The 27,715-nt window shown below is 44.5% G+C and overlaps 1 protein-coding gene across 5 annotated transcripts in view; it reads left to right on the forward strand.

Moving 5' to 3' along the window:
* iqsec2a (IQ motif and Sec7 domain ArfGEF 2a) overlaps positions 1 to 27,715 on the forward strand; it is a 117,190-nt gene that overhangs the window by 38,317 nt on the left and 51,158 nt on the right. Inside the window, exon 1 of one of the 5 annotated variants that reach the window (XM_072681840.1) lies at positions 22,745 to 23,000. The exons of 3 other annotated variants lie outside the window; for them this stretch is intronic. In XM_072681840.1, coding sequence (XP_072537941.1) covers positions 22,936 to 23,000 — 65 coding nt within the window. In that variant the 5' untranslated portion in view covers positions 22,745 to 22,935. Of the gene's footprint in view, positions 1 to 22,744; positions 23,001 to 23,859; positions 24,040 to 27,715 lie in introns of those variants that run through there. One more of the 5 variants, XM_072681841.1, reaches the window with a different exon arrangement.

The following is a 27,715-nucleotide window of genomic DNA, read 5'->3' on the forward strand; positions in this document are numbered from 1 at the left end:
GCCAGAGATTATGATGAACTGGCCAATAGAAATGCTCCAAAATGACTTGGAATAAATTATTGGTACATTGTTTTTTTCCTTCTCCTATAAAGTTGCCAATTTGGGGAGGTTTTCTTTTTGCATACATAAATGTAGCAAGATTTTGGAATATTTTGGACGGTTCTACTTGTCCATTCATCATGACGTGTCCACAAGGTGCAGGGGGCAGCTGGCATTTTCCTGACTTTTATAGGACCGCAGTGATGCTGGCTGGCTTTATGTAAATGTTGCTTTAAAAATAAAGCCTGAACCCAGTGGGCTTGAATGAAGTCAAGTGTAATGTGCAGGAGTGAAACAACTCTCAATAATTTACCAGTTTTGGACCAGCAGTGTGCAGCTGCATGCCTGCTTTAGCTAGATGTGCGTGTTGAGGGTAGGGGAGGGGAACAAACTCTGAATGTGGGTGATGAGGTTTAGAGGGACGCCACGTAAGAGCATGTGAATTTTCTTTGTGTCAGTCTTCAAAAGCAGACATTCATCTTCTCAATAATGGAAGCCCTTGTACATGCGTCTGTTTGACAGAGCGAGTGGGCTGAGGAAGAGAGGAAAATGTCAATAGTGGCTTTATAACACATGGGTTTTTACCCTCTCCTGTTCAGAGGCGAGAAAAAAGGGGGAGGCGGTGTGTATAGGGTGGGGTGAGGGTGAGGAAGACGGGTGGAGAGAGAATGATAGACTGTTGTGTAGAGAAATACAGTGACAGGCTCTGAAATCTAGAGGGACCTTTTGGACACTTCTCTTGTCACATCAAGAAAGAGGGAGGAGAGGAAGGGGGGTGGGTGCGAGAAGGAAATTCAGGGAGAGAGAGAGAGAGAGAGAGAGGTCATGCTCTTAAATAGTTAATATGGGGCAAACGTGGCTTCTCTTAGAATATTACTGTGCATTGTCACTGCAGTATATCTGAAACAGCCATTTTCCAGGAGGTGGATGTACATGATTTAGGGATGGGCAATATGGGAAGAAATACTGTGAGCACACTTAATGACTTTAAAAACATATGTGAACAATATGTATCACAATAATTTATCAGGACAAATTATGTGCTTTCTAATGAAACATGCAGTCGGTCAATGTTCTTTAAAGATGATGGACATAGAATGCATATCTACATATACTATATGGATAAAAGTATTGGGACACCTTCTCATTCAGTGTTTGCTCCAAAACCAAGGGTATTAAAAAAGAGTATCGAGGAAGGCTTTTTACTAGATTCTCTAACATGATCACCACCCCATCTCTTCCCAAACTCCCCAACTCCCCACATCCCAAAAGTACTGGATGGAGCCCCATCATTCCAGAGAACACAATTCCACTGCTCCACAGCTCAGTGCTGGGGGCCTTATAGCTCTCTAGCTCACACTTGGCATTAGGCATGGTGCCAATAAGTTCATGTTTATCAGCTGCAGAGTCCTATTCTATTGGCAATACTTCTCTACAGGGACTAGACAAGTGTCTCCATTTGCAGATCTGTGTCCACAAACATTTAGACATATTGTGTAGAAGCTATATGACGAGGTGAAAAATGCCCAGCTGCGTTTTCACGTTTTTGCTGGGTTTTCTTTTTTATATATATTTTTGCCAGTGTAAGTCTTACAAGATAGTGCTGCTCTCCTGTTAGCTAGCTGCAGTGGCTCATCTGCAATGTTGCTAGGCTAGTGTTAGCTTTTAGCCTAGCACAGATATCCGCTTGCTTCCTGTGTATTTGATTCCTCACGTATCACTTTTGGCTGAAGCACATTGGGAAGGACTGTCTCTGTAATGTGGTGCTACTGAGTGAGCTACCATGATCACGTGACCAACGGGCCCAAGTGCAGAGTCTTTCAATCTTAGAGCAGGTAAACCGGAAATGAAAAGTAAAGTTTCTCGGGACTCGAACCCAGGCCGCCGCGTTGCGAGACTGACGCTCTGCCGCTTCACCAAAGCGGCAGTTATGAAAATGGCCAACAAATGAAACTTAAAAAGAGATGGGTTTAATAAACAAACGAAGGACGCCAGGGGAGAACTGGCTACCTCTTTAACTCTAGAGGGAAATACAACTGAGGACAAAAAGGATCTCCCAAAAGAAACCAGAAAACTGAGAAGTTACAGGGAAAACAGACACCTGCCTTCCTCTGTAACACTAGTGTATGTGTGCTACGCGCACACACACACAGACACACACACCAGGGAAGACAGACACTCCTGCCTTCCTCTGGTACACGAGTGTATGAGTGCTACGCACACACACACACACTGCACAGACACCGGGAAACAGACTCGGGAGGGACACACACGAAGGGGAGTGACACACACTCAGCCTTCACCTCGAGACTACACAGGCACACAGATACACACACCACCAGAATCAAAAGATCCAGCAGTGGGGCAACTGGATCTGTGTGCCTATATAGCCTACTGCCCAGGTGTAGGGAATTGGGCTCAATCACTGGCTGGGGTGACTCGGGGCCTCCCCCTGGTGGCAGGAGGAGGCCTTGCCCTAGAGCTACCCCTTACAGGACGCGTGGAAGGTGGGGTTAATGCGCATCGAAGGGGGAAGGGCAAGGCGGTAGGCAACAGGATTGACCCGCCGAAGGATCTTGAATGGCCCGATGTAACGAGGAGCCAGCTTGCGAGGGGCACCACGTAAGGGCAGATCCTTGGCTGAAAGCCAAACCCGTTGCCCAGGGCGATAAGTGGGAGCCGGCAACCGCCTCCTGTCAGCGTAGCGTTTCTGAGCAGATGGAGGCCTGCTGCAGTGCCTCAAAGGCTGAGGTCATGAGGGGCAATGGGTAGCGGTCCTTGGTGGTTATTTTGTTGAGACCCCTGTAGTCAATACAGGGTCTCAAACCCCCATCCTTCTTCCCCACAAAGAAGAAGCCGGCTCCGGCTGGGGAAGTGGACGGCCGAATAAACCCCAAGGCCAGGGCCTCCTGGACATAGTTCTCCATTGCCTGGCGTTCTGGCGCCGACAACGAGAACAGCCTACCCCTAGGGGGGGTAGTGCCAGGGAGGAGGTTGATGGCAATGTCAAAAGGTCTATGGGGGGGCAGCAATTGGGCCTGTCGTTTGCTGAACACCTCCCGAAGGTCCCAGTACTCTTTCGGCACTTGCAAGGGGTCAAAACCTTCAGGAACGGTGTCGGTAGCCACAGTAGCCCCTGGGGCCTTGAGGCAGGAGGACTGACAAGCTGGCCCCCATGCCAAGACAGACCGAGATAGCCAGTCCACATGGGGGTTGTGCCGCTGGAGCCAGGGGAAACCCAGAACCAACTGCAAGTCGGGAGCACTGATGATGAAAAACACTATCCGCTCGGTGTGAGGACCGACTCGCAGCGTAAGAGGGTGGGTTTGGTGGGACACCACCCCGGGCTCCAGTGACCGGCCATCTATAGCTGCTATGGGCATAGGCTCCCTTAAGGGGACCAGCGGCAGGGCCAGCTTCCTGGCGAGGCCAGCATCCAGAAAATTTCCTGCCGCTCCAGAGTCCAAGAAGGCAGGCAAGCGGACCTCAAACATCCCTGACGCTAGTGTGGCATTGAGGAATACCCCCTGGGCCCGAGGGAGAAGCGTCAGGTCAGTCAGTGGTCTCCCCTGCCCTGCCGGACATTTGGCTTTTCCAGAGAGCTCGGGGCAAGCAGAACGGAGATGCCCCGAGACCCCACAGTAGAGGCACCTGCCCTCACGCATGCGGGCTTCACGCTCCTGCCGTGGCAGGCGAGTGTGCCCCAACTGCATGGGCTGGACACCACCATCGGGAGGCTCCTCTAACCCCCTAAAAGAGCCAGAGACAGCCGGTGGGCCATGAGAAGCTCGAGGGGCTTTGGCACTCCGCGCCCTTCGCCTCTCCTCGAGACGGTTATCAACCCGTTGGGCCAGCTCAATGAGTCGATCGAGGGAGGGTCACGGTAGGCCAGCTCATCCTTGAGCTCTTCACAGAGACCATGGTGGAAAGCCGAGGTGAGAGCGCTGGCATTCCATCCACTCTCCGTCGATAGCGTGCGGAATTCGATGGCATACTCAGCCACCGACCTTTTTCCCTGACGCAGGTGCAGGAGGCGGGACCCTGCCTCTTCTCCACGGAGCGGAAGGTCGAAAGCCTGCGACAGCGCAGCCGCAAACTGGGCCGTGGAGGCACATACGTGGGGTTGGTGCTCCCACACCGGGGTGGCCCAGGCTAATGCCCTACCGGTGAGGAGAGAGATGATGTATGCCACCTTAGCACGCTCAGAAGAAAAGTGGGATGGTTGCAGCTCGAAAGCCAGTGAACACTGAAGGAGGAACCCTCTACATCCTCCTGGTTCACCAGCATAGCACTCTGGGGCTGGTAGAGGGGGCTCAGCATAAGGAATCACGGCTGCTCGGGCAGGGGCAGCCTCCTCCTGGGGAGGTTCAGGAGTGTGCTGGGCTACTAGATTTGTCAGACCCTGCAGCTGAGAAAGAATCTGCTGGTTCTGTGTGCCTATATAGCCTACTGCCCAGGTGTAGGGAATTGGGCTCAATCACTGGCTGGGGTGACTCGGGGCCTCCCCCTGGTGGCAGGAGGAGGTCTTGCCCTAGAGCTACCCCTTACAGTCTCACTCGCTTAGTGAGATTGTAGAATAGGAAAAGAGTAAAACAATGGCACACAAGTGTTCTAGGTTTAGATGGAATGTAGATATGATCCATTAATTGCTACATATTAACACTTATCACCTCAAAAATCCATACATATATTCATATGCCTGAGGTCTGATCCATGGAAGGGGGAGTCAAACGTGAAAGCCAGGATATCCATGAGTGGATCTCCATGCTAGGCTAAAAGGTAAATCTAACCACCCGGCTTTTACCATCTGTTCGCTTCCTTGAAATCAAACTGGACTACCTTAGGCTAAGGCTGACCACACATAAGAAGGGAAACTCAAATGCACCACATGAGAAAAACAAACCTAAGGAAGTGAGCATGTGTCCGTGCTAAGGTAAGCTACCTGGCTTTACCATCTCTTCGGCTAAATAATCACAGCACAGAATAGAACATCAGCTCTATTTGGTAAGTCTTCACATTATTCTTGTTGGAGAGCTAAAAACTAAGCAGTGCAATGCAATGCAAACGAAAAGTGGCCCTCGGCCCAAGGCATACTTGAATTACGCAGCCGCTTAGGACCCCAATGCCACCAGGGGGCCCCTGAGAGCATACCATTGAATAATAAAACAAAACAGTATTACACAGGTAAATTTACTTTCATAGTTGGCACACCAATACTAGGTTAATCAGTTCCTTCTGTTGGCTGCTGCCACTGTTGGGCAAATGCAGTGGATACGTTACACACACAGTGTAGCCTATGGAATGATGATGCATCTGGTGCTGAGGTGGTGGAATGGGGGACCTCAAATGAAAATCTGCTTAGGGCCCCATAAAGGCTTGGGCCAGCCAATCAGAGCAAAGCCCAAATTACTTATGAGCCCCCTATAACAGGACAATAGGTGTGCTTTATTCTGAGACCAAAATACAGGGTTGCAAATCATTGTGTAAAACTGCACCAGGGCATTTTGTGACTCAAGTCACATCTATGTCACATTCTATGTTCTAATGGTATGTTATTTCTCAGTCAAGTCCATTTTTATTGTTTTATGTTATTGCCCTTTTACCAAATCTAAATATCTTACTTAATAAATAACTTATTCCTCAGCATATGGAATTGAGTATAAGGTGACAGGACAAATGTGCACATGTGGTGAGATCATGTGAGCTGATGAGCTGATAAAAATTGCGTGCGAAATCCAGCACTAAACTCCATACACTTGCATGCTATCTGTATGCTCCATCATTGTACTAGAGCTTTGACAGGATTTAGTGACTCGGTTTGTGCCGTCAGTGGCTCCCACAAGCTGTCAGCTCTAGACTCTTTAGGGAATTTAAAGCTGTGTTGAGCTAAAGCTGCTCTCCCTACACATTCCAAACACCCTTGGAACTAATACTCATTACACAACCTCTACTCATATCCCACCTTTTTTTCAGAGCTTTCTTCTTGCGAAATCACTAGTTAATGTCCTTCGTGGTGTGTCCAATGGGATGTTGTTGACTGTGCATCTTTTATCTTTTGACTCTTTTAATTAGGTACATCCAAAATACAGCTACATCTGTTATTCACACAATTTACGCCACCATTTACCTTGTAGCAGAGAATGTGGTGGAGGCCCATTCTCAATACAGCAGTGACACTGGCAGATTAGTGTAGTGTGTGCTGTGTTGGTATGTGTACCGGGTCCAGCAGTGTTGCTGTGGTGGATGAAGGGCTAGAAGAAGACTTTCACAAATAGTTACAAGGTACCCTCCACCCACTGCCAAGCCACTATGATGTTGGTGTTCCCACTGTACCGAGAATGGTCCACACCCAAATAATCTCCTTTGATAGATAGGCTAGAGGTTGTCTGGTTAATTGTGCAGCAACAGGTGGTCTATGAGCAATGATTGTAAACCTTAAACTGCCACTGTATGGTAGGTGCATCTGCCAAAATCATCGAAAATTGTAGCTACAAGGCTGTAGGTGTGTCTTTTTTGTCTTATTGCCATTTTGCTCCCAGTTTTATCCCCAATTTTCAGCCATTTCCAATTCCCACTCACTAGTTAGACTCCCACTGTCTTACAGTGCTACCAGTGCTGATGGGGTGAACGCTATCATGTGTTTTTTTTTTAGTTACATGAAGCTAACTGCCAGATGACATCAACTAGCAGAGTGATGGGGGGGGGGCAGAGGGCCTTCCTACCCACCCAGGGAGAGTGAGGCCAATTACGCTCTCTGGGAGTCCCGACCACCGATGCTTGTGGCATCACAGGGGACTTTACAGAAAAATTGTTAAAATCATGTTGATGCTCCACAGACCTCTAACAGGGAGAGCAGCAACACTAGCGTTGCTATTCTGGGCCCAGCATGCCAGAGACTGCAGTATGTAACTCTGTATGTAACGCTAAGCGGGCACAATTAAGCTGTTTCCACACTGAATGAGGTATGTGCTGCGCTCGCAGCTTACGTCAGTACAAGCTGTTGTCAACACCACTTGCAGTATGCACGGCACTTCCCAGTTGGGCGCAAAAGTGGGAGGCGCTCTCTGTAGCAAGTGAGGGTCTGCATATGTGTACTGGCTGGTAGGAGACAGCATGTTAGCTTGCAAGTATATATTTAAGAGACCACCTTTTCTTAGCTGGTTTAAACGCTGGTAACCACAAACCTAGAAGACCAACTTGGGCTGTGTCTCTCATCTTTTAAAATGCATTTGTGTAAAGTGTCTCCTTTAGTGGCGACTCAAAGCGCAAATTCCAATTTTTGACTGTAGGGGTAGCTCAAGAGCAAGAAATGCACATTCTTACATATTGCTGCTTTAAAGGTGAGAATGAGAATGCATTTATTGAGTCATTTCATTGATGCTAAAACATTAAGTATGTGACTTTGGTTTGGTTGAAAAATGCCCAGTTTTTTTTACAGCCGTATTTACAGCCCTGTTATTTTGCCTCCGAATGAAACATGCTGTTTTTCCTTTTTTGGTGAGGACTCATTTTATTGGCTAGTTTACATCATCATGGTGACTTTTATTGGCAGTACTAAGAACTGTAACACGTAATACTTTAATATGATAATTGCTTATAGCTCTGCGCTTCCTCTGGTTGGCCCTTCCCTGAGTGATGATTTACATGTTCAGCTAGCTTTAGCTTTTAGCCCCCCTCTTTTTGTAGCCCTGCTTTTATATTCACCTGAAGAAGCCCTTGCGTTAAGCCTCATAAGGCTTTTTCTGGTGGGCTGGGTGTATAAAAGTTTTAGGGGCGTGAAATAAGATGAGTCAAGACTGTTGCGTAACAGTTTTAGGGTTTCGTTTTGGATTTTTAATGAAGAAACAACAGTGTGTGATACTGACAGTATGTCACTTCCATGTACTAACCTCTAATGATTGAACTAGGCCAAGGTGAACACACCTGACCGTTCTAGGGCCCCTTTAAGTGTCTTGGGTTATTATGCTGAGTAGTCAACACACGCCAGCGAAGCTCTTCAATAAGTGTGATAATGGATGATGGTGACACTACATGGTTGCTTTTCTGTGACAGTTCTAAGCAGCGTGGGCACTCTTTGTAAGCTTAAGGCGTCATGCTGCGCGTGAATTTCTGAATCGTTAATTTGTTAATATGTTTTGGCGGGAGTGACAACGTGGAAGATTAATCTGGCTGGTTAGGCCGTGGCTGTCAGAGCAGTAATCATGAAAGGAGTTAAACGGTAGATTAGTGAAGCACACATCAAAAGCAGCTGAGACTGACTCATCCTTACATGAAGCTGCTGATGGAGTATGGGTGCTGTGACGGGCGTACTGTATACATACAATCGCGCCATCAGAGATTTTCTTTTCATGAGTGAAAATATTTCTTATGAGTTATATTTTATTATACAAAGAATTGATTTCTACATGCAATATACTCTAACTTAGATTTTTTATATATTGAGAACGCAGATTTACAACAAACATTATAACAATAGACATTTACAGTAGGGCTGCAAGAAATGGACAGAATACTAGTGTTCTTAAAGTGCAGCGGTCAAAATATCAGCTGTTTATTGTTTTGGCTAACACTAGTAGCAATCTTATTATGGATTGTTTTATAAATTAATTAAATCTTTATAATTGTCTTAATGTATTACTTTATCATTTGTTCTACTTAATAGAGGAACATAAAACAATCATTTTATTTATTTATTTATTTATTAAAGATCATTTACAAACTGATCCTATTGTGATCCTGGTGCTGTTCAGATGTTTTCACAATGCATAAGTTCGTACCTAGGACAGATTCTGGGCTTGTTTGGGGGAGGAGCTCATTATCTATGGTTTGCTTTCACACACTGGACTGCTCCTGGACTCGAGAACTAATAATCCATAATGATCCATAATAAGAGTGTGTGGGGGGTTGTTTCCAATTGTCTTCCAGTATCACAGTCCCTGTCACCTATGCCTTAATCTGCCGCTAAAGCAATGAAATGTTGGTATAGTATCTGGATACAGCCTATTAAAGTACAGTGGGTGAGAGATGCCTGGATAAACAATGTAAATGCCTTTGTACACAATTCTAGGTGTCATGATTTTTGCGGGTTATTGTTTTTGAGGTCAGCCATCAAGATATGGGGGCCTTTTTTCGTACATGTCGTTCAATTAATTAATAACTGTCTCTACTGTCCAGGAAAGGTTTTCTGCTAGATTTTAGAGCATTGCTGAGAAGGTTAAATGGCATTCGGTGACAAGAGGTCAGGATGTTGGATGATTACTACCCCACCTCATCCCCAACTTGCCAACTGATCCTGAAAGTACTGGATGGAGGACCATAATTCCAGTGAACACTGTATCCACACAGTTCCACCACTCCACAGCTCAATGCTGGGGGGCTTTACACCCCTCTGGCATTAGGCATGGTGCCAATAGGTTCATGTATATCTGCTTCAGAGCATCCTATTCTATTGGCAATAATTCTGAAGCGTCCAAAAAAGTGTTTTCACACTGCAAACCAACCAACCATGATTAAGTTTGATCTGGACCAAGACCACCTCTTTTGTTGGGGCAATTTTTTGGTCAGAGGCACCTTTCACAGCTGCTATTTTGGTTTAGACCAAACTGAAAACTGTGAAGGTAAGTGTGAAAGCGTCCTTAATATAAAGTGGGACCAAAATATCTGCTTCTGCCTCTGCATCAATAGGTTAATCAGCAGAAGTTAGCCGAAATACATGGACCTCTACAAGAGCAACTCTTGTCACCTACTGTGGGGGCGAATGCTTGGCTGCAGTGCTGTATCTGAGAGAGAAAGCCTGTCCAGTTGGTGCACAGCTCTGTTGGGCACCACTTACTCAAAGGGACTGGATACACTCAGATGACTTGACAACTGCGGCTGCTGTTAGAAGTTTTCTGCTGCCATACTGAACAAATACAGTCTGTGTGACGGCAGCTATTCCAGTGTGACGCTCGGAATGATGCCTTCTGTGCTTTTTATTATATATTATATCATCACTGTCATAACTGTTTTTTTTTTTTTTTCCCAATTTTCTTCTTCCTTTACCGTATGTTAAAGTAGCAGAAGAATGGCCACATGTTCTTCTGAAAGAGGAACCAGCTTCTTTGTTGAGTATTTTTCTGTTTCTCATTAATGAACTTTCATGTCTGGTCGAGAATGAGTCAGAGTTTACTCAAAGGCAAGGGCAAGTTGGTGCATTGGCTGCTGCATGCAGCAGAGCTTTTTAGCAAAGGCTATTTTTCACCTTCCGTTTAAGGCAATACGCATAAAACAACCCTGCCAGGAAGTGATCTGGGATCAGATTTTGCCTTTACATCTTAATCAATAAGCTTAAATGAACAGCAGGGGTAGATGAGCCTACATCAGCAACCTTTCAGATATTTATACATAAGGGCCCTGGTGGTTCCTTTCTGGCTGCAGGTGAATTGAATGAGGAGAGTTACGAGTGGGTTTAAATCAGCTCAGGCTTTGGCTCTAAGAGCAGTAGGCTTCTCCAAAAAATAACAGAATGTTATGCCACTCTGAATGCTGAACTCCTGAACTTCCTACAGCGATAACCAGGCCGTTGCTCTAACACCTTTTCTGTGTTGCTATATTTCCACAGATTCCCCTTTTAGCATTTGTTTTGTAAACTTTCGATAACTTCAGCCAGCTATTTTCCCCCATTTTGATATTTCTTGGCTATTGTGGAGATAGAGAACCATTACTGACATTAGCGCTGATAGAATGCTACATTCTTTACTGTAACAGCATTCAGCCTGTAATAAACCATGTCTTCTTATAAATTGTTCCTAATAGCATGGCCATGGGAATGGGTGTAGCATAGTCATGGGTGTAGCATGACCATGGAAATGGGTGTACCATAACCATGAGTGTAGCATGACCATGGAAATAGGTGTAGCATAACCATAAGTGTACCATGACCATGGAAATGGATATAGCATGACCATGGGTGTAGTGTAACCATGGAAATAAGTGTAGCATAACTATGGAAATTGATATAGTATAACCGTAGGTGTAGAATAAGCATGGGAATGGGTGTAACAACCATAGGTGTAGCATTCATTGCAAATGGATGTAGCATAACCATGGGTGTAGTATATCCATGGAAACGGGTGTACCATAGCCATTGATGACCATGTTGGATGACCATGGGAGTGAACATACCATACAACATAGTTGTATCATCACCATGGAAATGGATGAATCATAACTATGGAAATGGATGTAGCATAACCATGGATGTAGCATGACCATGGAAATGGGTGTACCATAACCATGAGTGTAGCATGACCATGGAAAGTGAAGTAGCATAACCATAGGTGTAGCATGACCATGGAAATGGGTGTAGCATATTCATTGAAATGGGTGTAACACAACCATCACTGTAGCATAATCATGGAAATGAATGAGGCATAGCCATGAGAATGGGTGTAGCCTACCTAAAGGTGTAGCATAACCATGGAAATGTCTTTAGGATGACCATGGAAATGAAAATAGCATCACCATGGTTCTATCATAACCATGAATATGGGTATAGCATGACCATAGAAAGGGATGTAGCGTAACCATGGACATAGTGATAACTATGGAAATGGGTGTAGATTAACCATTAAAAGGATTGTTGCATAACCATGGAAAGGGATGAGATATGTACCTGTGTTTACAGCTTAGAACTGGACCATATGTTGGAAATACCCTCCATGATCTCAAGTCTAAGATAAGAAGGTGAACTAACAGAGTTGAGTTAACAACAGAATCAGTTACCTAATGAAATTAAGTTTGCCTGACTGGATGTTTTACAGGAAGTTGAAATAAAAAAAAAACATGGCATAAAAAAGCTGGAATGATAATAGGTGATAAAGCTTAACAACATGAACACACCATCAAGGCCCGTGAGTGTGTACACAAGCTGGCGCTAGAGGAGTTTGTGCTCCTCTTTATCCTTGTAGACACATATCTGCGGCACGGTGCTGAGCAGTGAAGGCAGACTGTTTGCTCAGCAAAGTCCCCTTCAGTTCAGATAATCACCTTTGATTAAACCTGCTTGATGAGCTTCAGTGCACATAGAATCAAGAGGCATTGTTTTGTTTAGTCACCCGGCTTATTAGCTTACTGCACTTCCACATACACGCACACACGCACACACACACACACACAAAGATGCCCATACTGCGCTGCTCTATTTCCTTTGAATGCATTCAAAATGAAAAGTAAATGGACGTTTAAGTGCTTAACAGCCGAATTTCAAAATAAACACTTCAGTGAAGGGGAATTACGTTTCCCAATAAAAAATACATACAGTAGCCTGGCCAGTTATTTGTGAAATAATGATTTGTTTGTTCAATTTCTGCATTAGCAGAGTGCTTGTTTTCGTTCATAATTATTTGGTGATTTGAATAAGAAACAGGATGCTGCATGATTTGTTGCTGGCTAAAAGCATGGGCTGTAATTCCTGTGATTAAAAGCAGGCAATTATGGCACAGATTATGGTGTAATCACTCATCACTAATCACTGTTTCTAATTTTCTTCATGTATAAAAAAGTGCTATTAACCTTAGGACCTCCAAATTAGCTTTCAGTAATTTATGAGTGTCAACTTTGTACTATTAGAGCTATTTTGTTCATCTTCCATTAGAACTGTTAACATGAGCATTGTCCAGGAGCAAAAAGTATTCAACTCAAATACAGACTCACCAGGTTCGTCTATATTACAAATGATTCATTGTGCTGTGTTCAATTTTTAAAAAGAAAATGTAAAAAAACAAACAAACAAGAAAAGTATCATTGATGGCAAATCAATGCTGAAATGTAGTATTTCAGTACTAATAGCCCCCCCCCCTTCCCCCCATGTGAAGAATCTTAAGCCTGCTAAACATGAGCGAGTAAGTGAGGGACTGATGGAGGGAGTGAGTTACAAGCCAGGTCTGTGAGGTGTAAAAACACTAACGCTGGTCAGAAACGTCACATTTGAACAGGATAATGGACCTCATTCACCAATATCTTCCTAAAAACTTTCTTAAATGTGTTCTTATAAAAAGGCCCTAACAGAAAGTCTGCATCAGATTCATGCTGTGCTTTTACACCACAGAATTGTTGACAGCTCTGCCCTTATAATGCTGGATCCTATTGTTCTCGCAAACTGAACAAATCCCAAATAAGGACACACTGCTGAATGTCAGAATCTTCATGAAAAAGATGGCTGAAAAAGGTGTTGAAATTTGTCACAAGGGGCGGAGTCACTGTGGCCATGCCCAACCGTCTGTAAAGTGGCCGTGTTCGCATTCAGTGTGAATGCTGCTAACAGAAAAACTGTTAGAGCTGTTGTGCGACTGACTGTACAAACAGATTCAGCAGGGATTCAGAGATAGCCTGTTACAGACAGCTGAAACCTAAACAGAAGAAAAACATATGGATTGCTGCAGTTCGCACAAACAGCTGGAATCCAGCCATCGAAACATCTGGGAACTCATTGAGTGGTGAAGTCAACCTCTGAAAAACGTGTGGGAAAAACCAAACACACTGTAGTTTTGAATTTAGTGACATGCTAAGCTGATTTAAAGGGAAAGCAAGCAAAATCCAAATGAAGCAGTCTACTAAATGTGCCTGAAAACAGCCAAAACAACCATTCACTCTCATGCTCTCAGATATGAGGCTTTATTCTCTAAACGGGTATGACCTGCAGGTTTATAGACGAATGGGTCTTTAGTAATTTGGATGGATAGCTGTTGAATCCAACTGCATTTAACATGAGCTGATAGTTGCGTGTCTTATTTTCGGTTTGGCCATTTTTCCTATTAAACGCAGCCATGTTGCAGAATGCTTTGTCACTCAGTCCGACTAAAGGGGGCGTGTTCCAGTGCATAGCATCTATTGAATGTTAAATTCACCTCCTTTTACAGGTAATTAAGGTCTGTATTGACTGTTTAAGTGTGTGTGGTACAAGCATCAAATGACTAGATTACTAGATACATTTATTGTGGGCAGCAGATAGTCAAACCTAATTACACAGAAATGACATGCTTGACAGTTTCTATGAAGCTATGAAGCTTGGAGTAACAAGGTGGAAAGTACCAGTGCACTCAGTGTACATTAATGTTCACTGTAATGTTTAATCAAGAGTGTAAAGTAGCAGGTAGTGATATGGGATGGAACAACATTAGTCTTGTATATTGTATGTACATGCATGTTACCCAGAAATCTAGAAAGATCTGTGCTTTTACTGTGGTTTTACTGTATTCTGCTGGTATATTTTATACTGTGTCCTGTCAAAGATTGCCGGTTCTACCATTCTCGGCCTTCTACCAAACACCTTCAGTTACTTCAAACACCAGTTTCCCTGTATCCTCACCATTTACTTAGAGACCCTTATGATATAAATTAGCCTAGACATGACCTTACAGTGAAATTTGAATACAACTTTAGATGAAATGTGAATTCATTTGTTACTACCACCCTGTTACAGCCAATACTTTTCTAGTTCTAACATATTATACTATGGTTATTTCTCAACCTACTACCTAGAACCTGTTGAGCTTTTCAGTATATTTTAGGTAAACTGCCTTTGCTTCTATTTAACTCCAGAAAATAAAACAGCACTGTGGAGCGTATAGCTTACACTCACCTAGAATAATACCTAGAATTTAAGCTTAAAGGGCGTCTGTGTTTTTTGCATATGAAGCGTGTGGGAACAGCTGTGCATCTTTACGTATGATGGGGGAGGTTGGGGGGAGGGTTGTGTGTTTGTGCACATGCGCACATGCGTATGTGTGTGCATGGGTGTGTCTGTTTGCATGCGTGCACACCAGCGTGTATGAATGTGCTTGGTAATGAGCTGCATAGCTCCACCGTAGCACTCGGAGCCCGCCCATCTTGCGACAAATCCAATAAGACAGTGTGAAACCTCGGTCGCCACGGCAACGCCACTCTTGACTCCGGCTTCGCTGCACTCCTCCCACATCCGTCTCTCGGCAACAGTCACTTAGCAACGCCCTCCCTCCCCTCCCCTCGCTCGCCCTCTCCGGTCTAACTTGATTAGAAGAGAGTGACAACATAGGGAGGAAGTAGGAGGGACAGATAGAGTGGTAGTGATAGGAAGAGAGGCAAGGATATGATGAAAGATACAATGACTGGAGGAAAAAGAGAGAGAGAGAAGAAAGAGAGAGAGAGAAAGAGAGAGAGAGAGAAACAGGGACAGAAAGGGAACACAAGGGCAAAGCCAAAGGTAAACTGGATTACAATGGACAGCTGCAAACTGGAGGAAGAAAGGGATGGCACTGCTAAAGGATGAATTATAAATGTTTGGAAATGGTGAAATAAATAGGAGGGGACGGCAGAAAGTGGTCCGCTCCATTATTCATGGGTTGCATTCCTCTTCCTCTTTGCTTCCCCTCACTTCTTCATCCCTCCACGCGCCTCCTTTTCCCAACACTCTCCTCTTTCAATTGATCTCATATCACACAGTTTGTTTGCTAACGCCAGACCAAGCGGCGGCTGTTTAGCGTGAATCTGGGCTGATGGTTTTGCCAGTATCTGAATAAACGCGTTTGATTACACAGTGTTTTTATACCCAGCATTTTTATACCCAGCATTTTGTTGATTTTTCAGATGACCCAGTTAGACGTGATTAATATTTAGTCTTTGGGACTGTGCTGGTGTTTGAGCATCCTTTGGATGAATTGTTTGCGTCTGACGGCACTCTTGGAAAATCCGCGCTGAGGAAGAGCATAAAGACTCAGCAGTAGAGTCTTAAAGGTGTTTTCCGAGTGGTTCTTGGTTTGGACGCATGGAAAAATCAAAACGTATTGGTATAGAAATACATACATATCAGATTTATGAATACTTACATATCATCTCTAGAACCTCCTACATTCACAGAGGTTCTTTCAACTTTACATACCTCTCTGGAACCTCCTACGTACCTGGAGGTTCTTGCAGCTTTAAAAACTCAACTTCACACTCACACATCTTATTTCCAAAACCTATCCAAGGGTCGAAATCTTAACATATAACAATTCAAACATAGTAGCTCTATTGTACCGTGCCAGAGAATCCATTTTGGCATGTATGTTTTTAGGAGTATCTCCATTCACCAAACAAGGCTTGACATCTGACAGACTCATGCTTTAGTAAGCTAAGAATTAACATATTTTTTGTTGTCATTTTTGTTGTAAACATTTGTTAGCAGCCCACGGAACATTCCTATTGAGATCTAAATGGCCTCTAATAACAAAAATCCCTACAATTTACAAATTTAGCAGGCAAGTCAAGTTACGTTTGTGTAGTAAACACTACTGTATAATAATATATAGCTGTGGTTACTGCATTAACTGACGGTTTGACCTTTTTACAGTATATAATAAGATTTGAGTTAAAATTGACAGTATCTTCAGATACCCTGATAATACATCACATTATACTGCTGGTCTCTTTTTATAATAGAAAACCTTCAAAGATTTTCAAAGACTTTCTTTTATTTTACATAATTTATTTATATATTTTTCAATATTTGATTAAGCCTTTTTAATGGTTTGGCATTTGAAACCACAAGGCACATTATTAGAATAAATGTCAAAAATAGTTGCTAAAATACTCAGTAGTGACAACCCTAATAGTTCCTCAGGTGTAACAATTTAAAACACTGAAGCTTACAGTAATAACCACCACATTTAATTATACCAACCTGCCAAGAAGAATGGTCAAATATCCAACTAGAATTTTGCCAGAAGCTTGTTGATGGCTACTAAAAGCCTCTGGTCAGGGTGCAACCTGCTGTGAGATGTTTAAACAAATATTCTGTGTGCATTTCTGTTGGAGATGTATGTTGTACACTGATTCTGCTCCAGAAAAAAAAAACAGCTCAAAGAAATCCTCACTGAAAGTGCAATATTGCCATAAGTGCATGTAGGACATTAGAGGACATTAGATTTATGGCATTTTGCAGATGTTTCTCCCGATCAGCATTAGATTTTTACTGTTACACATATAGGTAAATAGTAAAATTTTGCATAGTGGGGTATTATTATTCACTACACTATACCAATCACAGCTTCTGATGGCATCTGTGTTTGCAGCACTTTAAAAAAGTGAAAGCGAAAGTGAAGCTATGTTAAGTTCCATACTGTCAGATATGACATAGCACTGGTACATGAGGTCTTTAGGCTGTTGACTAGGGGTTTGTAAGGCCTAATTACTTTTAATGGCAGTATATTCAATAGATTTTAGAAGCATTTCTATTGGTCAATTTATTATGAAATTGCGACACAATACAAAGAACAACTGGCAGATTCACACAGTCAAAATGTGAAAAACAAATACAAAAATGGAGATATATGGTTTTGCATGATAGCAAATGCATAAAGCTATTGTAAATATAGTGTAGATGGGGAACCAGAGCAAATTGAGAGGTAAGTGAGTTCGAATTTTAGAAACATAGACTTGTACACTATGAGCACAGCTGAGAGACCGGTAGAGATACTGCTGAGTCTTAGGCCTCAGAAAACACCAATGAGGGAGTGCTTCATAAAGAGACAGATGACAAACACGGGGAGGAGTCCTCAACATGCCCGCTAATACAGAAGATAATGAATTATAGAGTTGTCCTAAGGCCACAGAGAGAGATAGAGCGAGAGAGCAGAAAACTCTTCCCTGTGTTTCTGATGAAAAATGGAGGCTGACTCGTCCTCTTGGCCATTGTCATAATGAGAATGGAGGAGCGCAGAGGAGATAGTCAGTCATTTCGCTTGTGTCCCTGCTGGAAGGGATGCAGTCTGAATATGCCTCATTGGACTAAGTGCATTGGCAAAAAGCCATTGAGAAACACATTAATTAATTTTGTGTGTGTGTGTGTGAGGCACCATGTATTGAGTGCTTTGTGGGGACCAAACATTTCTAAAGTGCCAGGAAGAACACGGGAGATTTGGTGGTCTCCACAAGAGGAAAAAAGGCCTGTTTATTAAAAGAAAGAAGCATTTTATTTTATTTTATTTATTTAAGTAAAAGTAAAAAAAGAAGACATACAATCATTTATTTTGGTCAGTAACTGTAATGTTGGGGTTGGATTAGGTATAGGCAGAGCAGCAGGAATGAAGAAGACAGTGAGAAGACCACATATTGTACAGAAAGTAATACAAAATTGTGTTCATAGTAGCGTGTATTTATTGCTTTGTGGGAACCACATGTCCACAGAAGGACAGGAACACTGAACACTGTAATGGTGTTAGTGGAAAATGTGCCTTCTTCTTCTTTCTATTTTTTCTTTTGGATTTTTTCCTCTACTCTCTTGCCAATTCAGTAATTTCCATTTCCCCCCCACTACCTAGAATTTCTACATCACACAATGCTACCAGCGCTGGGAGGGCGGGAAAGCTATCAAGTGCTTCACATAGAGCCACATACAAGCCAACCAATCACATCTTTTCATACTGCTGTTAACACAACGTTATTGGACAGCAGAAAAAACGAGAACATTATAATATTCTGTGGACATTTATACATCCATACAAGACAAAAAACTTCTTAATGAATATACAGCATTCATTTAAAATTCAACAGAGGCAGAAGAAAGACCCCCTAAACTGAAATTTGGGTACTAAGGTTAATGTCAGAGCTGGATTCAGTGTGAGGAGAGAAGCATTTAGTGCCATGTTTTAGTGCTTTGTGTGAACCAGAGGGGTAGAATAAATATGTACACTGAAAAAATACAAGTGAAAAGTGAAAAATCACATTTAGGTACTAAGAAAATGCTGGGAATGGATTAGGTGGAGGAGGAGCAGCTATTGGACAACACAAGGCATTGCAGATAAAGAGCACATAGAGAGCACATAAAGGTAGAAATACAGAAATGCTGCCATGTTTTAGTGCTTTGTGGGGACCAGTGTGGTGGAAACACATCAATACTGTATAATTGTTGGGACCTTAGGTGTCCCCAAAGACCCACAGAAGTGAAACTTTGGTACTAAGATTAAGAAGTGAAAAGACTTATTTATAAAACATATGTATAAAAATAAACGTAGGGAAACACTGCCTGTGCACACTGCCATGTTTGAGTGCTTTCTGGGGTTCAGTGGGACAAACAAACATGAGTACAGTAACGTTGTGGGGACCTTTGGTATTCCACAAAGGCAAAATGCTTTTTTATTAAAGAATCCACAGCCTTTATTTCAAATCAGGTGAAAAAGTAAAAGTGAAAAGACCCATAAAATGAAACGTAGGTACCAAGATAATGCTGGGAATGGATTAGATGGAAAGAGCACATAAAAATAGGAATACAAAAGTGTGTACGCTGCCATGTTTTTAGAGCTTTGTGGGGACCAGTGGGATAGAAAAACACAGTATTGTTACGTTGTGGGGACCTTTGGTAGTCCTCACAAGAACAAGGTCAATGAAAAATGAAGCTTTTTTTTTAAAAAGTAAAAAACAGCCTTTATTTCAATTTAGGTGAAAAAGTACAAGTGAAAAGACCCATTAAAAAGAAAGTTAGGTACTAAGGTTAACGTCAGAGTTGGATTCAGCTGGCGTGAGCAGAGCAGCAGTAATAACAGCCTGCTGAAGGCCGCTGAAGATAGGAATACAGAAGTATACACGCTGCCATGTTTTTAGTGCCCTGTGGGGACCAGTGGGACAGAAATCACATGAATACTGTAGCGTTGGCGGTCCTCATCAAGACAAAATGCTTTCTTATAAGGGCCACAAACTATATTTCAAATCAGATGGAAAAGGAAAAGCGAAATGTGGAGGTAAGGAGAATGTTGGGGGTGGATTGGATGGTGTGAAGAGCCCGTAAAGATAGGAATACCAAAAAATATTGTGTGCATGTGGTTCTGTAGAGCTACAGAGAGAGCTACAGAGAGAGCTAGAGAGAGAGCTACAGAGAGAGAGCTACAGAGAGAGAGCTACAGAGAGAGCTACAGAGAGAGAGCTACAGAGAGATAGCTACAGAGAGAGCTACAGAGAGAGAGCTAGAGAGAGAGCTAGAGAGAGAGAGCTAGAGAGAGAGAGCTACAGAGAGAGCTACAGAGAGAGAGCTAGAGAGAGAGCTACAGAGAGAGAGCTACAGAGAGAGAGCTAGAGAGAGAGCTAGAGAGAGAGCTACAGAGAGAGAGCTACAGAGAGATAGCTACAGAGAGAGCTAGAGAGAGAGCTAGAGAGAGAGCTACAGAGAGAGCTACAGAGAGAGCTAGAGAGAGAGCTACAGAGAGAGAGCTAGAGAGAGAGCTACAGAGAGAGAGCTACAGAGAGATAGCTACAGAGAGAGCTAGAGAGAGAGCTAGAGAGAGAGCTACAGAGAGAGAGCTAGAGAGAGAGCTAGAGAGAGAGAGCTAGAGAGAGAGCTACAGAGAGAGAGCTACAGAGAGATAGCTACAGAGAGAGCTAGAGAGAGAGCTAGAGAGAGAGCTAGAGAGAGAGCTACAGAGAGAGAGCTAGAGAGAGAGCTACAGAGAGAGAACTAGAGAGAGAGCTACAGAGAGAGAGCTAGAGAGAGAGCTACAGAGAGAGAGCTACAGAGAGAGCTAGAGAGAGAGCTAGAGAGAGAGCTAGAGAGAGAGAGCTACAGAGAGAGAGCTAGAGAGAGAGCTACAGAGAGAGAGCTACAGAGAGATAGCTACAGAGAGAGCTAGAGAGAGAGCTAGAGAGAGAGCTAGAGAGAGAGCTACAGAGAGAGAGCTACAGAGAGAGCTAGAGAGAGAGCTACAGAGAGAGAGCTAGAGAGAGAGCTACAGAGAGAGAGCTAGAGAGAGAGAGCTACAGAGAGAGAGCTAGAGAGAGAGAGCTACAGAGAGAGCTAGAGAGAGAGCTACAGAGAGAGAGCTAGAGAGAGAGCTACAGAGAGAGCTAGAGAGCTACAGAGAGAGAGCTACAGAGAGAGCTAGAGAGAGAGAGCTACAGAGAGAGCTAGAGAGAGAGAGCTACAGAGAGAGAGCTAGAGAGAGCTACAGAGAGAGAGAGCTAGAGAGAGAGAGCTACAGAGAGAGCTAGAGAGAGAGCTAGAGAGAGAGAGCTACAGAGAGAGAGCTAGAGAGAGAGCTACAGAGAGCTACAGAGAGAGAGCTACAGAGAGAGCTACAGAGAGAGAGCTACAGAGAGAGAGCTACAGAGAGAGCTACAGAGAGAGAGCTACAGAGAGAGAGCTAGAGAGAGAGAGCTAGAGAGAGAGAGCTAGAGAGAGCTACAGAGAGAGAGAGCTACAGAGAGAGAGAGCTAGAGAGAGAGAGCTACAGAGAGATAGCTACAGAGAGAGCTAGAGAGAGAGCTACAGAGAGAGAGCTACAGAGAGAGAGAGCTAGAGAGAGAGCTACAGAGAGAGCTAGAGAGAGAGAGCTACAGAGAGAGCTACAGAGAGAGAGCTACAGAGAGAGCTAGAGAGAGAGAGCTACAGAGAGAGAGCTAGAGAGAGAGAGCTACAGAGAGAGCTAGAGAGAGAGAGCTAGAGAGAGCTACAGAGAGAGAGCTACAGAGAGAGCTAGAGAGAGAGAGCTAGAGAGAGAGCTACAGAGAGAGCTAGAGAGAGAGAGCTACAGAGAGAGAGCTACAGAGAGAGCGAGCTAGAGAGAGAGCTACAGAGAGAGAGCTACAGAGAGAGAGCTACAGAGAGAGAGCTACAGAGAGAGAGCTACAGAGAGAGCTAGAGAGAGAGAGCTAGAGAGAGAGCTACAGAGAGAGAGCTACAGAGAGAGAGCTACAGAGAGAGAGCTACAGAGAGAGAGCTACAGAGAGAGCTAGAGAGAGAGAGCTAGAGAGAGAGCTACAGAGAGAGAGAGCTACAGAGAGAGCGAGCTAGAGAGAGAGAGCTACAGAGAGAGCTAGAGAGAGAGCTACAGAGAGAGAGCTACAGAGAGAGCTAGAGAGAGCTACAGAGAGAGCTAGAGAGAGAGCTACAGAGAGAGAGCTACAGAGAGAGCTAGAGAGAGAGCTACAGAGAGAGAGCTACAGAGAGAGAGCTAGAGAGAGAGCTAGAGAGAGAGAGCTAGAGAGAGAGCTACAGAGAGAGAGCTAGAGAGAGAGCTAGAGAGAGAGAGCTAGAGAGAGAGAGCTACAGAGAGAGAGCTACAGAGAGAGCGAGCTAGAGAGAGAGCTAGAGAGAGAGAGCTAGAGAGAGAGAGCTAGAGAGAGAGCTAGAGAGAGAGCTAGAGAGAGAGCTACAGAGAGAGAGCTACAGAGAAAGCTAGAGAGAGAGAGCTACAGAGAGAGAGCTACAGAGAGAGCGAGCTAGAGAGAGAGCTAGAGAGAGAGAGCTAGAGAGAGAGAGCTAGAGAGAGAGCTAGAGAGAGAGCTAGAGAGAGAGCTACAGAGAGAGAGCTACAGAGAAAGCTAGAGAGAGAGAGCTACAGAGAGAGCTAGAGAGAGAGAGCTACAGAGAGAGCTAGAGAGAGGGGTCTCATTTGACTCGAGCCCAAATAACCGTCAACACATTTGACACCGCCACACCAACACCATACGCTTCCTCCTCGCCACAAACAACACGACTCAACGTGACTCACGGTCCGAAGTCACATGACAGTGCCGTGGTGGACTGATCTCACCACGAAACCCTCAATAGCAGCACAGCGTCCACTCGAGAGGGGCCAAAACGAGCCCAGAGAGGTGGGCTGATCTCCACGGCTGGGCTGTTGTCTTCTCCACCCTCGCTTTTTTTTTTTTTTTTTTTTTTTTTTTTACCGCGTCGCAGATTCAAAGGCTCGAGAGCAGGGAGGAGGAGGAGGAGGAGGAGGTGGATGAAGGTGGAGAGAGGGAGGCGATCAGAGAGAGATGGAGAGGGGCTCGGTTGTTTTTCGCGCTCTCTTGGCTGCTGTCTGTGGACTTTAGCCTCCTCGCTCGTGCCTTTTTCTTTCCCGCCTCTTCTGGAAGCGATGCGCAGGGAAAGCTCCAGACTCCTCCGGCTCTTCTGAACGCTCAGCCGCGATGTGGTGCATCAACTGCGCGTCCGATAAGACCCCTGCCATCCTCCACAACAAGCTCGTGTACTGGTAAGACACGACGTGGTGTTCGCGTATGGCTCTCGTGACGTTGTGGCGGTTGTAGTTGATGAGGGTCGTCTCCTCAAACTCCTTCTGAGCAGACCAACGGTCAGGGGTTACATTTGTGCCTGGACAGGGTTGACTGAACTCTCTATGAACGCCCTTTTTTTTTTAGCTGTGTGTGTGTGTGTGTGTGTGTGTGTGTGTGTGTGTGTGTGTGTGTGTGTGTGTTAAGCATCAGTGCAGAAGTGCTGTCGTAGCATTTGAAAGAGGGCTGTGTGTTGCTTGGTGTAGCACGTTGCAGACTGAGGCAAAACACTGAGCAGATTTTGAGCATTGCCCTGCCCACTGTACCAGAGTCCAGCAGAGACCGTAATGATGGCTGTTAGCAGGTGGCCAGCAGTCCTCCTGTGAGATCACTCTGGCGCTGTTATTGAGGGAGATGGACTGTGCTGAATGGTTGCTCTTTGGCTGCATCCTCAAACTAGATGGGCTTCTCTTTGAGACCCGTGGAGTGGTCATCATGATCATCGTGTCCCATCGCCGTGGGGAACCGTTGCACTGGAAGTGTGGCTGAATCTTGAGGAGAACGATGGCACAGTACCAGTTGGCTGATGCCTTTGGACCTCAGCCTCCGTTAAACTGAGGAGCCTATCCGATCCGGCGTTTTCTGCTGCTGATTTTGGGACAATCTAAGCACAAAAGGGTTCTTCGGCTGGTAACGATAGTGGAACACTTTCAAGTGTTACGTAGAACCATCTACAACCATCTACGACACCAACTTCAAGCCAGCATAGAACCCTGGTGGAGAACCCTGTTTACCTGGTGTCAGACGTGTGCCAGCTCTAATCTTGAGTATTGATTGTGGACAGCTGGCCAGAGAAAGCCTGTAGGCTGTGTTGATTGGTTGAGCTTCAGGGTGCATCCCCAAACTAGGTGAGCTTCTCCTTTAGAACTGTGGAGGGCTCATCATGGTCGTCATGTCCTTTCGCTGTGGGGAACCACTGCACCTGAAGTGGGACTGAATCTGGAGGAGGAAGATGGCACGGTAACACTTTTTCTTTTCGGAGAATTTATAACGTTATTGACGTCTTGTGTGTCAGCTGATATCGGTTCTGATCTTCTGAAGAACCTCATGTAAGATAAGCAACTACTGAAGCATTGTACTGCCTCACAGGACGGAACACTTGCGAGATCCAGTCCAGCGTTTTCTGGTGATATTGGTACGGTGCTGAAAAAAAAAAGAAGGGTTCTTTGACTAGTAAAGTGTTTGGTGCCATATAGAAGCATCTTCAACCGTTTCTGAACTTCAACAGTCTGAGGAAACCTTCAAGCTGCCAGAGAACTGTTTAAGCATCCAAATGGTTTCTTGAGTTGTCATTGTCCTATTTAGAACCCTTGACTTTACTAAAGAACCCTTTTTGAAGAGTGTACCTACACTGATACCTAGTATCAAACTGATGTCATCTCTAATCTTGAGTATTGATTATGGATGGCCGTTCCGGGGAAGACAGGAGTTCTCATGTTCTCAGCTGGACTAGTGCTGTAATTGAGGGAAATATCAGTAGAGATAGGGCAGTGGTTCCTTATAGAACGCTGACAACCCAAAGAACCATTAAAGGGTTCCTCAAATGGGTGGAAAACCAGTTTAGTCGGTTGCTTCATTTAGAATGATGACAACTCAAAAAACATTGGGATGCTGAAATGGTTCTTTGGCTGGTTAAAGGAAAGAAAAGTGTTTAGGTGGTTCTATTGGTTTAATAGAACATAGAAAAACAGTTCATTGTCCAAATGGTTCTTTGGTGTTCATTGTTCTATGTAGAACCATTGCCTTTAATTAAGGGCGTTTTCACACCTGTATTCATTTGCTCTGGACGTTCTCTCTGCTTAAGGGGCAGTGGTGGCTCAGCGGTTAGAGCGCCGGGATATCGATAACAGGGTTATGGGTTCGATTCCCGGGCTCGGCAAGCTGCCACTGTTGGGCCCTTGAGCAAGGCCCTTTACCCTCTCTGCTCCCCGGGCGCAGGAGTTGGCTGCCCACCGCTCTGGGTGTGTGTGTGCTCACTGCCCCTAACACATGTGTGTGTGTGAGTGTGTGTTCACTACCAGATGGGTTAAATGCGGAGGACACATTTCGCTGTACAGTGACAAAAACCTTTACCTTCACCAGAAGAGTTTTTTTAAGCTAAACATGTTCTGCCGTTCTCCACTAAATGGGTTTTTATGCTAAAGGTCTTGTCATGTTCTCTGTTAGATGGGTGTTAATGCTGAAGGTTTCTCTGCTTATTGGTCAGATCTGACTGGGCCGGGAGCAGTAAAGTAAACACTTTTTTACTGTGTTTACTGTGTTTTACCAATTACCAGATTAACACCTGGCTATGGGAGCTGTTTAGCTCAAACCCGCAGAGTGCACATGATAGATGGGTCGTATGGAGGTCAGATCACGCTCTCACCACCAACAAACCGCTCCAGAGTTCATTTGGAACCAGACTAAGACCATCTCTTCTCAGAGGTCCGTATCGGAGTGCGATTACCGTGTTCACACCTACCCGAACGAATCGCACCTAGGATGAAAACGAACCGGAGTCTGATTTATCCGCACTAAAAAGTGCACTTGTGAATACGCCCTAAGAAGGACATCTTTTTTGCCCTGGCCAGCTCATGCTCTGGACCCAGGACTAAAGGTTAAGCATTGACTCTGTATGACTGACCAGATGAGGCTAGTGATTTTCACATTCTCAGTTGGCCTTTGAGTCAGATTATATGGAGTAGCCACACTCTAGCTATGTCCTCTACTGTGTGAGGTTTCACCTGGTGAACTTTTGAGCGGTCATTATCCCCTTTCTTTTTCCTGGTCAGTCCATGCACTGGATGTATTATTAAATCTTGAACTGTGATTATGTGCAACTGACCAGAGGAAACCGGCAGCTTTTATATTCTCAGCTGGTCTTTGAGGGATATGGTATGTATGAGGTACCCACATACCTCTGAGGTTTTTGAGGGGTCATCATCTCTTTTTGCTGTGGTCAGTACATGCGGTGCACACATGATTACACATTAGTCAGATTAATGATCATGTGCAGCTGACCTAAGGAATCCAGTAGTTCTCATATTATCTGCTGTGCCATTATTTAAGGAGATGGTAAGTACGGAATGACCACACTCCAACTCCATGCTTACCTAGATAGGGTTTCGCTTGAAGAATTGTTAAGAGGTCATCATCTTTTGTCACGTCCATGCAGTGGATCAGAGAAAGCCAGCAGTTCTCATAAGCAAGGTCTTGCTGTTTTCTGGTCAGCAGCCCATAAGTGTCTTACTGGCAGCTGGACTCTAGAGCTGTTATTGAGGAAGGTGGGCTGTGCGGAGTGGCTGCACTTTAGCTGCAGGCTTCACTGGATGGGATTTTATCAGAATATCTGTAGAATGACCATTGTGTCCTTTTGCCATGGTGGATCCATGCCATGGAAACACAAGTGTGGATAATGCGTAACTGACCAAAGACTGACAGGTGTTCTGGAGTTCTCTGCTGGACTGGTGTTTGTGTTGATGGACATGCAGTTTGTGGAGTGACCTCAGTCTTGTAGCGTTCTTCGCTAGATGGGTTTTCAAGCTGAAGGTCTTGTGTGAGGTTCTGCACTAGATGGGTTTTAAATTGAAGGTCTTGTGACGTTCTCCACTGAATGGGTTTTTATGCTTAAAGTCATATGATGTTCTCCACTAAATGGATTCTGCGGAACGTCTTGTGATGTTCTCCATTAGATGGGTTCTTATGCTAAAGTCTTGTGTGAGTTTCTCCACTAGATGGGTTCTTATGCCAAAGTCTTGTGTGAGGTTCTCCACTAGAAAGGATTTTAAGCTGAAGGTCTTGTGACGTTTTCCACTAGATGGATTCTGCATAAAGTCTTGTGATGTTCTCCATTAGATGGGTTCTCATGATAAAAGTCTTGTGACATTCTCCACCACATGTGTTTTAAGCTGAAGGTCATGTGATGTTCTCCATTAGATGGGTTTTAAGCTGAAAATGAGATTGAGATGTTCTCACTTGTTGTGTTTTGGATGCTGGAAGTCTTGTAGCATTCTTCGCTAGGTATGTTTTTAAGCTGAAAGTCATGTGATGTTCTTCACAAGAGGTTTTAAGCTGAAAGTCTTGTGATGTTCTTCACTCGATTGGCTTGAACTGGACTGGAGGGGTGGTCATTGTGTCCTTTTTCTCTGTTGAGTCCACACAGCATGACTAAATGCGGCGTAATGAATATGCTCGGCTGACCAGAGGAAGCCAGCACTTCTGGTGAGGGAATTCCTGGCTTTCTGTGGTCAGCTGCCCCATAATCATCATAGACCACTCTCTGCTGGGCTCTGGTGCTGTCAGTGAGAAAGATACTGGGCATGGAGTGGCTGGTGGAGTGGACCTACTCATCTCCCCTTGCTTGCTGAGCCCTTACAGTAGACGCATATTGAAAACTGAGGAGTGATTATGGACGGCTGACCACAGGCAGCCAGCAGTTATCATACACTCTTGCGTGGAGTGGCCAAACTGGCTGCATCCTTCACTGGAGGGTTTCTTCCTCCAGAGGCAATGTAGGGTCATGGGTCAGTGTGTCCTTTTGCCCTGGTGAGTGTGTGCAGTGGAAGCGTGAGTGAATCTTGAGTAGTGATTGAATCACTCTGGACCTCTTTTGGGCAGGGAAGTGGCTGTGTGTTTATTGCTGGGCTAGAGCATGTCT

Source organism: Salminus brasiliensis, chromosome 6 (assembly GCF_030463535.1).
Source record: "Salminus brasiliensis chromosome 6, fSalBra1.hap2, whole genome shotgun sequence".
Classification (NCBI taxonomy): Eukaryota; Metazoa; Chordata; class Actinopteri; order Characiformes; family Bryconidae; genus Salminus; species Salminus brasiliensis.